Below are 15,060 nucleotides of genomic sequence, written 5' to 3' on the forward strand. Positions count from 1 at the left end.
CCGAGTTCACACACGCAGAACCACAGAGACGCAGAAGTGGGAGCACATTTTCCCTTCCACCTCTCCGGGCGCTGGGCTCCGGGCTGCCCTGCTTCCTGCCCCCCAACCCAGCACAGTCCTCCCATCGGCAGCCAGCCCACTTCCACGACGACGACGGGTAAGGTCACGACTCTCCCTTCCCTCTTGGCAGCGTGGAAAGGGTTTCCGACGGACTGTCAAGACCTCACTTCTAGTCCCTTCCCCTTTCTTGGCCCGTTTCCCTGGGAACGGAGAGGAAAGCGGGCAGAGATCCCCAGAGTTCCTTCTGGGCAGATGTTCCCCGCTGGGTGAAGTGGGGCCCCCCACCCCACCGCCCAGATTGACCTTGCTTTTACCGTTGTTTCCTGTTTTTGTCCTCCTACTTCCTCTCCTGCTCTGCCTTCGGGTGACGGATTTAGAAGCACGGGGCTGCCTTCTGGTCGGCGGGCCCATGTGGGTAAGGCTTGAACCATCAGAGCTGTCCTCCAAGCAGATGCAGAAAGAAAGGGATCGTCCCCTTCTTCTTGGGATGGCATCTGGGGTTCCTGATGAATCCCTTTGATAACTTTCTTACTATCGGTCTGACACGGGTTTTGCTAGGTTATTCCTCTTTTACTGCTGCTATAAATGACGTGCTTTCAAAATTATATCATCCTATGTTACTGATAGACATAAAAGCAACTTGTTTTTGGATACTGATCTGAAACCTAGTTGGCTTGCTAAAATCCCTTGTAATTTGGAATCGCTTGTGAGACCATTCTTTTGGATTTTCGACCCACGCAATCCTATCATATGAAAACGCTGATAGTTTGTCTAGGACTTCTGGAGCAATGTTGAAAATAGCAAAGATAGTGGGCATCCTTCTCTGGGTCCTGCTTTTATAGGAAATGCTCCTGAGATTTACTCATTAAATATAATCCATGCATAAGCTTTTTGTAAATTCTCTTTACCAGCTTAAAGACGTTTCCTTCTAGGGGTGCCTGGCGGGCTCAGTCGGTAGAGCATGTGACTCTCGATCTCGGGGATGTGAGTTTGAGTCCCAATGTTGGATGCAGAGATTACTTAAAAGAAAAAACGGTTTCCTTCTAATCTAAGATCTTTTTCACAAAAGGATATTGAATTTGTTTTCTTCTAGATGATCCTATTTTTTCTTCTTAAATCTGTTAAGTAAGTTCTTAGTTTGGGCTCCTTTAAAGACAAAGCCTGGAACAAGGACTTGGGTTCAGGTAGGTTATTTGAGAGGCGATCCCAGAAAGCCCGGAGTGAAAGAGCAGGGGGACAGAGAGGGGGAGAAAGAAAAGCCGGTTAAAGGTGTGTGACAGATGTCGTGGCCACAGGCAAAGGGAGCTTGACTCCGGCTCAGAGAAGCCTGCCGGAGGCCTCCCACAGTCGCCCAAGGAGAACAGGAGGCTTAAGCTCATGTCATCCTCTAGCTGGTCCCTCACTGGGGGAGGGACGTGTCTTAGGGAACTTCTCTCACACTTTTGGGAAACACTTAGCAGGCTGATATGTGGCTTCTAAAGCGTTGAAGAAGACTGGGGGGCAAGAAGCAAAAAGAAACATCGTATAGGGGCGCCTGGGTGGCTCAGTGGGTTAAGCCACTGCCTTCGGCTCAGGTCACGATCTCAGAGTCCTGGGATCGAGCCCCGCATCGGGCTCTCTGCTCAGCGGGGAGCTTGCTTCCTCCTCTCTCTCTGCCTGCCTCTCTGCCTGCTTGTGATCTCTGTCTGTCAAATAAATAAATAAAATCTTTTAAAAAAAAGAAAAAGAAACATGGTATAAACTTGAGGCGGGACACTGCAGGGCGAGGGGAGTCTAAGTCTGTACGAAATTATCCACATTAAGTACTACTGATATCAGAGGAGGGCAGAAGTGATATGACAGAGCACAAAGTCTTTTTTTTTTTCTGAAGACTTTATTTATTTATTCGACAGACAGAGATCACAAGCAGGCAGAGAGGCAGGCAGAGAGAGAGACAGGGAAGCAGGCTCCCCACTGAGCAGAGAGCCGGATGCAGGGCTCGATCCCAGAACCCTGGGATCATGATCTGAGCCGAAGACAGAGGCTTAACCCACTGAGCCACTCAGGCGCCCCACAAAGTCTTCTATTACTAACATAATAAATGATATCTGTGGGTTTTCTTCTATTGCTAAGCCACATCTGCATATCTGAGATAAATTCAATTTGGATATGATGTGTATATTTATACACTGCTACATGTATTTATTTAGTTGGCTAGCATTTTTCGTTTAATTGTTGCATCTATATCCATGAGTGAGACTGGCCTCTAATCTTTCTTTCTCATCCTGCGCTGGTCTCATTTTGATGTTAAGGTGAAGGTTACCCTGGCCTCGTAGAAGGAGTTGTGTTCCTGCTTTTTCCATTCTCAGGGAGGGTTTTTATGAAATTAGAATTGCCTCTACTTAAACTTGCGTAACACCATCTGGACCAGGTGTTTCCTTTGTGGGGAGATTTTAAATTATGGATTCAGTTTTTTTTTTAAGGATTTATTTTATTTATTTATTTGACAGAGAGATAGCACAAGTAGACAGAGCGGCTGGCAGAGGGAGAGGGAAAAGCAGGCTCTCCACTGAGCAAGAAGCCGGATGCGGGGCTCGATCTCAAGACCCTGGGATCACAACCAGAGGCGAAGGCAGCCGCCCAACCAACCAAGCCACCCAGGCACCTCTGTTTCTTTAGTAGTTATAGAACCATTCAGACTTTTTATTTCTTCTCAAATCAATTTTTGGTAAATTTTATCTTTCTAAGATTTGGCCTGCTTTACTTTTTTTTTTTTTTTTGCGTTACTTATTTATAGTGTTTTAAAATTTTTATTTGTGGTAAAATACACATAACCTAAAATGTACCATCTTAACCATTTTCCGGTGTAGAATTGGTTAAGTGCATTCACGTTGTTTGGCAGCTAATTCCCAGAGTGTTTTCGTCTTGGCAAACTGAAACTATGCGGAGGACACAAGTTCACTTCCCCTCCCCCAATCACTGGCAACCATGTCAACCTTCTGTTTCTGTAGGTTTGTACTGTCTTCATTGTAATCCTCTTTTCATTCTGAATAACGAATAACGGCGACTTGTGCCTTCTTTGGTTTGTAAGTAGATTTCCCCAGAGACTTGCCCACACTATGAGCTTCTCCGGAAAGCTTTTGGTTTCATTAATCCTGTCTACCATAGTTTTGTTTTCTATTTTGTTGGGTTTTGCTCCTTATTTTTCCCTTTTGCATTTACTTTGTTGTTCTGTTTACTTTGATTTCTGCCCTAATCTTGATTCCCTTTGAGTCAATTTTGGGTTAACTTTGCTGTTCTTTTTCTAACTTCTTGACTACCTCCCAAAGATTGAATACTCATTTTTGACTTTTTTTTCTAATGCAAGCATTCAAGGCTATCCATTTCCCTTCAAGTGCCACTTCCGACGCATCCCAGACATTTTAATGTATGTATCGCTCAATGCGAAGATTTTTTGAACGTGTCATTGCAATGTCTTCTGTTGACCTGTGGGTCAGAGTACGTTTTCACATTACTGAGTATATGGGGCTATAAAGCCTTTTTTTTTTTTTTAAGATTTTATTTATTACTTATTTATTTAAGAGAGAGACAACAAAAGAACATGAGTGGGGAGGAGCAGGAGAAGCAGCGCCCCCTACTGAGCAGGGAGCCCAGTGTGGGACTCAAACCCAGGACTGGCATCATGACCTGAGCCGAAGACCATGCCACCCAGGTGCCCTAAAATCTATCTTTATTTTTTTTTTAAAGATTTTATTTATTTATTTGACAGAGAGAGATTACAAGTAGGCAGAGAGGCAGGCAGAGAGAGAGAGGAGGAAGCAGGCTCCCTGCTGAGCAGAGAGCCCGACGTGGGACTGGATCCCAGGACCCTGAGATCATGACCTGAGCCGAAGGCAGCGGCTTAACCCACTGAGCCACCCAGGCACCCCAAAATCTATCTTTTTGAAGAGCTTGTGGTCTCTAATTTAGTTGCAGATCGAGCTTTTAAATTATGTGTTTCAACTCATCCATTCCTCACACTCTTGTTTGTCGGCTTTATTATTCCTGATTGAGCACGTGCATCAAAATCCCCTGCTGTAATCATGGTTTGATCTCTTTCTGGTTCTTTCAAGGTGGATACTTACAAATTTAGAAGAATTTTAACTTTCTGCTGATCTCTCCCTTTAGTCCAGACATTCATGCTATCCCTCGTATTTTTGTCTTAGACGTTCTCTTTCTCTAATATAAACAGAACTTTCCCAGCTTTCTTTTGGTTAGTGTTTGCTGGGTATATTCTTTCCCAGGCTTCGACTTTCAACCACTCCATACTCTTAGGCCTTAGGTGTGTTTCATAAACACCAGAGAATGGGGTTTTGTGGAGGGTTTTTTTGGGTTTTTTTAGGTTTTATTTAATTATTTGATAGAGAGTGCACGAGCAAGGGAGAGGGATAAGCAGGCTTCCCGCTGAGCAGGGACCCTGCCCCACCCCCCGCCCCCCAATGCAAGACTCCATCCTAAGACCCTGGGATCATGCCCTGAGCCGAAGGCAGACAGACACTCAACCGACTGAGCCACCCAGGCACCCTGGGTTTTGTATTTTCATGTTTTAAAAATCTAATCCGAGATGAGAATTTAGGATCGACTGAGTCCACAACTTCCACGACACCCTACTGAGTAAGAGTTGAGTTTAAAAACCTGTATTTTCAACAAGTTGGCAAGAACCCTAATCCAGAAGTTTCTCTTCTGAGCTTGTGTGTTTGAGCTACTTTTAAAAATAGAATTTATTTTTTTAGAGTAGTTTTATCTTCACAGCAAAACACAAAACAGCCTCCACGCATGTGGAGACTCCCCCTTCGTCAATACCCCCCACCAGAGGAGTATGTCTGTTACCTTGAGTGATGCTACGCCGGCACTCCATCAGCACCCAAAGTCATGGTTATATCAGCATTCAGTCTCGGTATACGTTCTATGCCCTAAATATCCTCTGTCTTCTGCCTATTCACCCGTCCCTCCACCCGACTCCCAGCAACCACCGATCTTTCCTAAGTTCTCCTCTCCTCGCTCTATCACTTCTTAGCTCCATGACCTCGGCCTGCCATCAATTCACCTGAGCCCTACTCTCTCTGTTGCATAATCAGAATGCAGAATGGTTCCTTATTTTTGTGCTTCCTTATTTTTGTGTGACATTAAATAAAACAATGTATTAAAACCTCGTTCAGTTCCTAGCAGAGAATACACATCAACTAAGTGTTAGTTTCCCATTCCTTCCCCCGTTCTCTTAGAAATCGGAAATCAAGTTTTGCTGGGAACAGGATGTGGCTTCCACATCCAATCAGATTCCCCTGTGATGGGGGGTATCACCAGAAATCTAAGCAGGGGAGGACACAAGAGGTTACTGCCTCCCAGACCCTCTTTCTCCAACTTGGGAAGTCCCTCCCTTTCTGCTTCCTGCTGGGATGGTTCCCATCCATATGTTACCCGTCCTTTCAGTCCAACACCTCTGACCTACATCTGATAAACGGTCAGGGCACACTCTGGCTTTAAGCTGTCTTGGAGCTAAAGTGACTCAGAACTCAGTTGCATGTGCAGGAAAAAGCTTGTCGCCAGGGCCCCAGAGGGAATCGCGATCCAGGTCATGCCGGTCACGTGAGACCTTGTCGTTTCCAAAAGGAATTGCCCTGAATCCCATTAAGAGTTTGAATGTTTAGGGGCACCTGGGTGGCTCAGTGGGTTAAAGCCTCTGCCTTCAGCTCGGGTCATGATCCTGGGGTCCTGGGATCGAGGCCTGAATTGGGCTCTTTGCTTGGCGGGGAGCCTGCTTCCTCCTCTCTCTCTGCCTGCCTCTCTGCCTACTTCTGATCTCTGTCTGTCAAATAAGTAAATAAAATCTTAAAAAAAAAAAAAAGTTTGAAGGTTTATAAAGGCAGCAAGCCCATGCACTATTCCTCTCCCTGGCTGTTCTGCTGTGACTGATTTATGAATACAAGGCATTGTCCTTGCATAAAATCCAGACACCAGACAGAAATAGGTTCACACAGGGCAAGGATTTTTTTTTGTAAGATTTTTTTTTTTTTTAAGATTTTATTTATTTATTTGACAGACAGAAATCACAAGTAGGCAGAGAGGCAGGCAGAGAGAGGGGAGGAAACAGACTCCCCTCCGAGCAGAGAGCCCGATGCGGAACTCTATCCCAGGACCCTGAGACCGGCCTGAGCTGAAGGTAGAGGCTTTAACCCACCGAGCCATCCAGGTGCCCCTAAGATTTTATTTTTAAGTAATCTCTACAGCCAATATAGGGCTTGAACTCATGACCCTGAGATCGAGAGAGTCCCATGCTCCCACTGACTGAGTCAGCCAGGGGCCCCCTCAGGGCAAGGATTTAAAAAAAAATTCTATCTGAAAATCTCTTTCCTTTAACCATAGTTAAATTTTTCATCTTTATTGGGATTATTATAAATTTGGGCTCTTTAATACCATCTTCTTAAAAATGTACATTTGTCCCTCTTCTTCCATTCCTCTTTTAATTCTTTTGACTGAAGCTTGTTTGTGTTCACGCCATCTTAACCTTCTCTAGGGGTTTAGAGCTTAAACACTCTCTGCTGGTTTTTCTTGAAATTTTACCATGCTTGTTATAGCTTAAAGTATATCCTCCCTCCCGAACAATGCAGAGTTTAGAAAGCTTACTGTTAATCCTCTCTTAAATATTATTGCCCAGAATTTTAATTTTGAACTTTTTAAGATTTCTCAAATTAAATATTATAAAAATTACATAATTATCTTCCATATTCATTTGCCATTTTATTTTCCCATGCTTCCTTCTTGCATAGAAAACTATCCTGCAATCATTTTTTTCTTCTGGACACACATCTTTTTTTTTTTTTTTTAATTTTTATTTATTTATTTATTTGACAGAGATCACAAGTAGGCAGAGAGGCAGGCAGAGAGAGAGAGAGGAGGAAGCAGGCTTCCCGCTGAGCAGAAAGCCCGATGTGGGGCTCGATCCCAGGACCCTGGGATCATGACCTGAGCCGAAGGCAGAGGCTTTAACCCTCTGAGCCACCCAGGCGCCCCTGGACACACATCTTTAAAAATTCCTTTAGTGAAGGTATCTTGAGGGTAAACTCTCTCAGTCTCTGCTTATCTTTCTCTCACCTTGGTTCTTGAAAGACGGTTTTGTTGGGAACACAAGAGAAGTCATTGGATTAAGACCTAGTCATGATAAAACCCTTCCCCACCCTGTAAAGAGATGAGTTCCCTCCCAAAAACCAACACACCAATCTCCATTCCCCTCAAATGCTCCTGCATCTTAACCCTTCCAACCTTCTTGTCCCCTTCACTGGAGAGCTCAGAGACCTAAAGAACATGGCAGGGGCTATTTGGTAGTAGAACAGAGCTCCAAGAAGGAGCACCTGAATTTCTTCTCTCATCAACATCATGGTTGGGTTCCTGTCATCTCTGGGCATCTTCTAGGTGACAAGAAGCGTTGGTCTTCCCTCTTCGTTTGGAAGCATCTACCTTGGCCTTTTAGGGTCTAATCATCAAGCTGCCAAATCCACTTCACTCGTTCTCCCAGAAGGCCTCACGCCCTCATGCAAGGACAGCACTTCCGCCCCCAACACTGCCTTCCCAAGTCTTCCCCAGAAGTTCTAGGAGGCAGAACCTGGGCTCCAAGTAACTCCCATTTCACAAGGACCCTGACTCCCGTGGGCAGGTTTGAAGGGCCAGGACCTTCCAGCTTGGAAAGCTTTTTCATTTCTGCCACACAGAATCATCACCAACCCTGCCATCCAGAGGCCACCTGGCAGCCAGCACGTGACCTGGGACAATTCTGAGTCACCTTCCCTCCACTGAGTCAAGTTCCTTTCTATCAGCTTCTTCACTTGCTGGGGGCATAAGGCCGACAGCTGCTGGCTCATGGGGGCCTCTGCTAGGATCAGAAAGGGAAGGGCTTGTTCCTAGCAGTTCTGGTTCAGAAAGTCCCAGAAAAACCACTGTCCAGTTTGAGGGTTCATCTTTGGGGGATAAGGAGCCCTGGTAGGCCTTGTTAGGTGTTCAGCTCAGCTCCATGGCCTGGGGGTCAGCAGAGAAGGTACACTGGGCACAAAGAGAAAGATCCCCCCCTCCGATCCAATCTTATCTGGGTTGTACACCAAGACAAACAACTTCTTCTGTTCATTTACTCATCCCTTCCTCCCTCCGTCCCTCCCTCCATCTATCCTCTTACTGGACAGTTACTCAGCATCAACTCTTTGCCAGGCACAACCTACCATATCCGCTCTAGAACAGCAAACAGTTCTAGAATCAGCTTCCACCCTCACGGGGGGGTGGGGGGGCAGGGTGGTGGGGGCAGGGGGTGGGGTTTAGGCCAGCAGGGGGCGGGGTGGGAGGGATGTTGATGTGATGTAAGCTATCAGATGCAAAACCACCTTCCCTAGAGATCAAAGAGGAAATGGTGGGTGGGAACAGGGGCTGACCAACTTAAAGCAGGACCTGTGGGCCCCAGAAGCTTCTGTGGAACACTGGTGGGGATGGAGTCTGGCTGGTCCAGCTGTGCGTGCGATTGGGATTCACAGGCACAGACCCTTCCAGAAGCTGTTTGGAACAACTCCCTGGGCAAAAGACAGACAGACAGACAGACACACACACACACACACACCCCCCACACCCCACAACCACCACCACCACCACCATTACCCCCGCCCAGCTCCTCGTGGCAAGGAAGGCCCAGCAATTTCCTCTGCTTCTGCTCTCTTGCATTTCTCTGTCAAGGGTCTCCTGGGGATGTAGCTTGTAAGAATCCCTCCTTTACCCCTGCTCTCCTCTCACTCATAAAGACTTCACTCTCTCCTCGGGATGTGACCTTGGGCAAGTCAATCACCCTGTGCCTCAGTTTCCCCATTGTTACGATGGGGACAGCGAGAGTACCTACCTCACAGAGGTACACTTATGACCATGCTGACCCGGAGTCAGTTCACTATTGCATGGTTTTTGTTATAATTTGTGCTGCTATCGCTCCCCTCATTATTATTACTCTGACCCACTGGAGACCACAGAGTTTCCAGCACGGCAGCACCCACTGTCTGAGCCCTGAGGCCGCACCCTCTGCCTCCCGGTGGGCTGGAGGAGTGTTCCCTGCTGCGCCGCATGGACTAGATCCCGGGCTGGGGTCACAGCTCACTCTTCCTCCATCCTCTCTCTGCCTCGCTCTGAAGCAGAGTGGTCTGGGGACATCCCTGCATCCAGGCTGACCAGCCGCCCTTGCACACCATACTCGGTGGTGACAGCCTTTGGCCTCAGCAGCCAAAGAGAAGGACACAACTTCACAACCCAGGACCTCACAACCCAGGAACAGAGTTGGGCTTGAGCCCTGAAAATGCTGGGGCCCCCCTTGATAAAGCCAGGAGAACCACTCCTCTCCACTCTCTCCTGCCTCTCCCAGGCCCTGCTGGTCCCAGGGACTCCTGCTTCTGGGAGTAGGTGACAAAGCACTGCAATGCCCCCCTCCCTGGACCAAGGCTCCCCTGAAGGGTTGGGGGGAGGCCCTGGAAATGGAGGCTGGGGGTTTGGGCTACAGCCAGAGCGACCCCCATTACCTCTGTCAGTGCCTGGACTGCTGGGCACTGTCGTGGGGGCTCTTCCCTCAAGTTGTCCCTATCGGCTGGGTCGGGGAGGGTTGAGGTCGTGAGCCCGGTGGGTGTGGAGGTTTCAGTAGCTGTGTCAGGGGGCAGTGGGGGTGGCCCCTGGAGCACCTCCAGGGCCTGCCCAGGTGTCCTTAGAGAAGCCCAGCTCCCGGCCCGCTTTGCGACGGAGACGGCATGTCCTGGGCAGACCTGATTTCGGATATTCTGTTCCCAGAAGGGAACTCAATAATGTAACCTGTGGGATTGGGGGGTTCTCAGGTCTGGGGCTTGTAGGCCTCACTGTCCTTTGTGTGCACACAGTGCCCCGAGCCCCATGTGCACACACAACCCTCGCACACATGCGTGCCTGCCACTCGCCCTGCCCCCTGCCCAGCAGCATGGCGGGAGGCCAAGGGTATACCCTGGCTTATCGGCTCCCTCCCAGCTTCCTCTGCCTGCGTTCCTGCAGGCCTGGAGCTCTGAGAGCTGGCCTTCCACGTGGCTTCCAGAAGACCTCTCAGATAATGAGAGGAAATGTGGTCATCAGCTCATAGAAGGCTGGGGTTCCGGGCTGCAGTTCTAGGCCACCACTCCCTGACCTGGGTCCACCATCTCCCTCCAGGAGGCCCTTGGCTGTTCCCAGCAAGCCTGTGGATGCCACTCGAGATGTCCCCTTTTGGATGCTGGGGTCTGCCCACCGCCCTTCTTGCCCTGTTCTGCTGCCCAGGTGAGCTGGTACCCGGGGCTCCTGACTTGGCACATGCCAGCCCAAAGTGGGAGCTGCCGGCCCCCTGGCCTCTGGGGTGGGAGACAGGGCTGATCCTGAAGTCACTGAGGCTTTGAACACAGTGGGAGCCCAGCCTGGGCACTGGATGCCGTGTTCCCCCATGATCCTGGATGGTGGGGGGAAGCCGGCCTGTGGGACAGCAGGCTGAACAGGCCCCATGGCTTCAGGGCCTGTGGAAGTGGCAGGTCGGGGAGGCTGAGTGGTGGGCTGTGTGAGGCCTGAGGCCGGAGGTGATGCTGGCATTCAAGGGAACAGCCCCAGCTGTTCTTCAGATGTGGCCCAGGGACAGCAGGGGGCAGCAGAGGACATGGCCTTTTGACTACTGTCCAAGGGAGTCAGGGAACTGTGGAGGAAAGTTTTGGACAACCTGCCAGGTGCTTTTCAAGGGCTACTTCACCACAACCCTGCAGGAAAGGGGTTACTAGGCCATTTGACAGATGAAGAAACAGGTTCAGAGAGAGAAAGCACCCTGCCCAGGGTCACACAGCTCAGGATTCAAATCCAGCTCCGTCTACCTGCAAAGCTCCTTTCTTGCCACTTCATTATATGCCACTCGCTGAGGGCTGAGTGGGGACATGCTGGTGTGGAGGGAGCACAGGACAGGCCCAGCTGGTTGAGATCAAGGACCCTCTGAGTGGGAGGTGAGCTCCAAGGACTCAGTCTTGATGCATCAAATACTTCTGAATGTCCCTCACACACAGGGCATTGTGCCGAGCACTGAGGGAAATCTGGGCCCTGCCTTCTAGAAGCTCTACCAGTCATTGGCAAGGTGGACCCATGACCTTCCTGAACTACTCTCCCCCTGCCTTCCTCCTCATGGGCTCTACCCCATCCTGATCTTGCTGGTCCCCAAGCACACCAAGCATGCCCTTGACCCAGGGTCTTAACTCCGGGAACACTCCCTGCTCCCCACGTATCTGCGGGGCTCAAACCCACCTCTTCCATGTCTTTGCTCAAATGTCGATGCCTTGGTGAGGTCCGGACTGACCACCCTATTAAAATGGCAACTCCACCCCATTCCTGTCCTGCCTCAGGTACTGATCTCTGTCTGACAAGCTGGCTATCTCACTTGCTGATTATTGTCTGTCTCCTTCATGATAATGGGAGCTCTGCAAGGGCAAGGTTGGGTCTGCTTGGGTCACTGCTGTGTCACTGGAGCCTAGAACAGGGCCTGGCACACAGCAGGTAATCAAACAGTATTTGCAGAAGGAAGGAAAGGAAGGAGGAAAGGCCCAGAGGACCCAGTCCACCTCCATCTCTGAGAGGCCTTCATGGAGGGAAGGGGTATTTGGGCTGGGCTTTGAAGGTTGCATAGGATCCCTCTGCATGGAGATGGAGGCTGTGCGCGGAGAAGACTCATCCAAAGGTGGTGGGCTGGAGGAAGAGCACCCAGAGACAGGGAGATGGCTGTGGGGCAGCCTCTGTGGTCTAGACCCAGGAAATATGCAAATCCTTGCCCACAGTCTAGACACAGGCGATAGCAAGGCCTGAACAAGAGAAGAGGGGCAGAGGGGCCATCTCTGGCCTATCTTCTTGGGCACCTGCCCCGTGATCAGACTGCCAGCAGGGGGCAGGGCAGCAGAGACCTTTGCTGCCCTGTCTTTCTGGTCTTCCAGGGTCTGGGGAGGAGTTCGAGGTCCACATGTATCCGGAGCAGCTGGTGGTGGAGCCCGGAGGGTCCCAGGTGGTCAACTGTAGCACCAGCTGTGCGAACCCGAACACCGGGGGCCTGGAGACCACGCTCAGCAAGACCCTGATCCAGTCCAAACCCCAGTGGAAGCAGTTCTTGGTCTCCAACATCTCCCAGGACACCGTCGTCCACTGCTACTTCTCCTGCTTCGGGAGTCAGAAGTTGAAGAGTCTTAACGTCAGCGTGTTCTGTGAGTGCTGCCCTGTGGGGCCCTCCTCACCAGGCAGAGCCCGTGTCTGCTGTATGCAGAGCTACCCTGGGCACTCGCTCTGGCCCCCACCCCCCGGGGCTCCTGGGGTGACAGGGAGCCAGACCCGCCCGTGGGCTTGGAATCTGCTCACAACCTTCCCTGGCTTCCTCAAGCCTGCTGGCCACGCCAGCTCTGCGGCTTGCTCAGAAGACAGTCCAGGCAAGGTTTGCACAGATTTACAAGTCATTTCCGCATTATGCTCACAGTCTCCTCCCCACTCAGTAGCAGCCCCATCACCAGACAACCCCTACCCCCCCCCCAAATAGCAGGGTGCCAACAGAAGGGACACCATGCTCTCTAGTCACCCCTTTGTCTCACGGAGAGGAGGTTAACGCATCACCTGGTGCTTTTATAGTCCTTTTTTTCTTTTCTTTTCTTTTTTTTTTAAGATTTATTTATTTATTTGAGAGAGGTGGGTAGGGAGAGAGGGGAGAGGGAGGGAGAGAGAACCCGGGCCAACTCGGTGCTGAGCGTGGAGCCGGACGCAGGGTTCGATCTCACAAGCCTGAGATCATGAACTGAACCGGAACTGAGAGTTGGATGCTTAATAGACTGAACCACCCAGGCACCCCTGCTTTTATATTCCTGAGGGCCCCTGGCAAATGTGGGACCATCCCCCCCACATACACACCTGCACACAGGCCGGGGAGACCTTCCCGGAGGGCAGGATTCTCTCAACATCTCGGCACCAAGGCTATGGCTTGGTGCTCCCCATGACTAGCATCAGGGGATCAAGTGAAAAGGAACATGTCCTAAATCCAACCTCGGGGTGAGGGGGGCAGGGTATCCAGGCTACCACTGAGGGTCCCGTTTAATAGACAAGGGATGGCAGGCCTAACTAAGCAAGGCAGGTCGGACTCCAGCCCCCACCCCTTAAGTGAAGACCCCACAACTCTTGGCCCAGTTCCAGTGAGCACTCCCTTTTTAGTCTCAGGACAATTATCTGGTGAGCTGTTTGATATGGAAATTTATGTTTGATTTCTGGAAAAGAAGGAGACAGATCCAAATTTTTTTTGTTTCTAGTCGACTGTACAATTTCTAGACCTCTTCTTCATAGACCCCTGACCACCTCAATTCTTGTCGATTCTAGAAAACATCATGTTGGTTAAACTCCAGCCCGTCCATCCTTCACCTTGAACTGCTTCCTCCTTCCTCTCCTTGTGCTCTAGAGCAGGCCGGGCTGGGGCCCTCCTCCCCATGTCTAGCCGAGGCCCCGAGAACACAGCAGTGCCGGGGGCAGGGTGGGGAGCCTGGGACTAGGCGCTCACCCTGACCAGCCCTCCCTCCTCCTTCCCTGCAGACCCTCCCAAGCAAATGCTCCTGAAGATACAGCCCACGTGGGTGGCTGTGGGGAAGTCCTTCACCGTTGAGTGCCACGTGCCGGATGTGAAACCCCTTGAGAGCCTCACTCTCACGCTGCTCCGTGGCAAGGAGACCCTGTGCAACAAGACCTTTATGGGCGAGAAAAATGACACCCAAGGAGCCACGGCCACGCACAAGGGCATGGCTCACAGGGAGGACGGCCGCCACAACTTCTCGTGCCACGCCCGCCTGGATCTGCGGTCGCGCGGCGGGGCCATCATTCACCGGGTCTCCGAGCCCCAGATGCTCAAGGTCTATGGTGAGGGGCGCCCCCAGGATGGGAGGGGTGGGGGAGGACAATCGCTTTCTGTTCCTTAGGGGAGGAAAATCCTTCAGCCTCAGCACACCCTCCGCGGGCTCAGGGGGCAGGCACCCAGGGACCCCGCACTGAATCCCGGGGCTTCCCTCTCACTCTTCCCCGGAGCTGTCTCTGAGTGCCCAGTTTGGAACTGAACTAGTTGCTTAGCAATGAGTGAACTGCGTGACCTTGACCAAGGCACCCTCCTCTCTCTGGCCATCGCCCTTCTTTGCGTTCAGAGGTTGGGCCCAGAGGTCCCCTGGGGCTCTGCTATTCCGTGACTCTCGATGGTCAAGGTGTTCCCTGTCTTCAGAGAGTTTGGTAGGAGGTCACTCGGCTCTGCCCAGGGCAGGGCTGGGCTTGGACCACGCTGCCGTCCAGGCCACAGTGGCCAGCATATGCTGGTGCCCAGGGCCGGTGGCAGGGGAACATCCACGGCCTCACAGAGGGCTGGCTGGTGGCCCGGACCCCGCCTAGCTTTCCCTGAGATCCTACACCCTTGGCCATTCCTCTCTGCAGCCCAGGTGGCGGCAAGACAGATGAGGCATGGGGAGGTGACAGGCAGACATCTACTCCCCCCTGGGCCCTGCCATCAGGGACCAGGGGACATCTAAGACCCCTGCCCCCTCTTCCCTCCCCAGAGCCCACGCCGGACAACCAGATGGTCGTCATCATCTCCGTCGCATCGGTGCTGCTGTTCTTGTTTGTGACGTCCATCCTCCTGTGCTTCATCTTGGGCCAGCACTGGCGCCAGAGGCGGATGGGCGCCTACGGGGTACAAGATGCTTAGGTGGGGCCCGAGTCGGGCCTAGTGGCACAGCCTACACGAGTGGCACAGCCACCGCCGCAGCAGCGGCTGGAACTCAGCGGGACTCCTCAGGATTGTGGTCTAGCCCTGGCTGCGGGACGGTCGCAAGCAGCCGAGGACAATGGGGTCGTTTCCTTTTCTAGTCTGCATATAAACACGTGGACCCAATCCTGTGCCTCCATGTCTTCTCCTGGGATAGAACTCCACAGCCAGGAAAGGCAACCACC

General features: G+C 51.2%; 1 protein-coding gene across 3 annotated transcripts; it reads left to right on the forward strand.

The window, feature by feature from the left end:
* ICAM2 (intercellular adhesion molecule 2) lies at positions 1–15,001 on the forward strand. 3 transcript variants are annotated; one of them, XM_044247637.1, is made up of 5 exons: positions 1–157; positions 10,261–10,365; positions 12,042–12,305; positions 13,666–13,986; positions 14,667–15,001. In XM_044247637.1, exons 2-5 carry the CDS (start codon positions 10,293–10,295, stop codon positions 14,813–14,815), a joined length of 807 nt encoding a protein of 268 aa, XP_044103572.1. In that variant the 5' UTR covers positions 1–157; positions 10,261–10,292; the 3' UTR covers positions 14,816–15,001. The 3 variants fall into 3 exon arrangements, with proteins under 3 accessions (XP_044103572.1, XP_044103573.1, XP_044103574.1); XM_044247638.1 differs by lacking the exon at positions 1–157 and adding an exon at positions 424–475; XM_044247639.1 differs by lacking the exon at positions 1–157 and adding an exon at positions 6,212–6,238.
* The last annotated feature ends 59 nt before the right edge of the window (positions 15,002–15,060 follow it).

Source organism: Neovison vison, chromosome 5 (genome assembly GCF_020171115.1).
Source record: "Neovison vison isolate M4711 chromosome 5, ASM_NN_V1, whole genome shotgun sequence".
Classification (NCBI taxonomy): Eukaryota; Metazoa; Chordata; class Mammalia; order Carnivora; family Mustelidae; genus Neogale; species Neogale vison.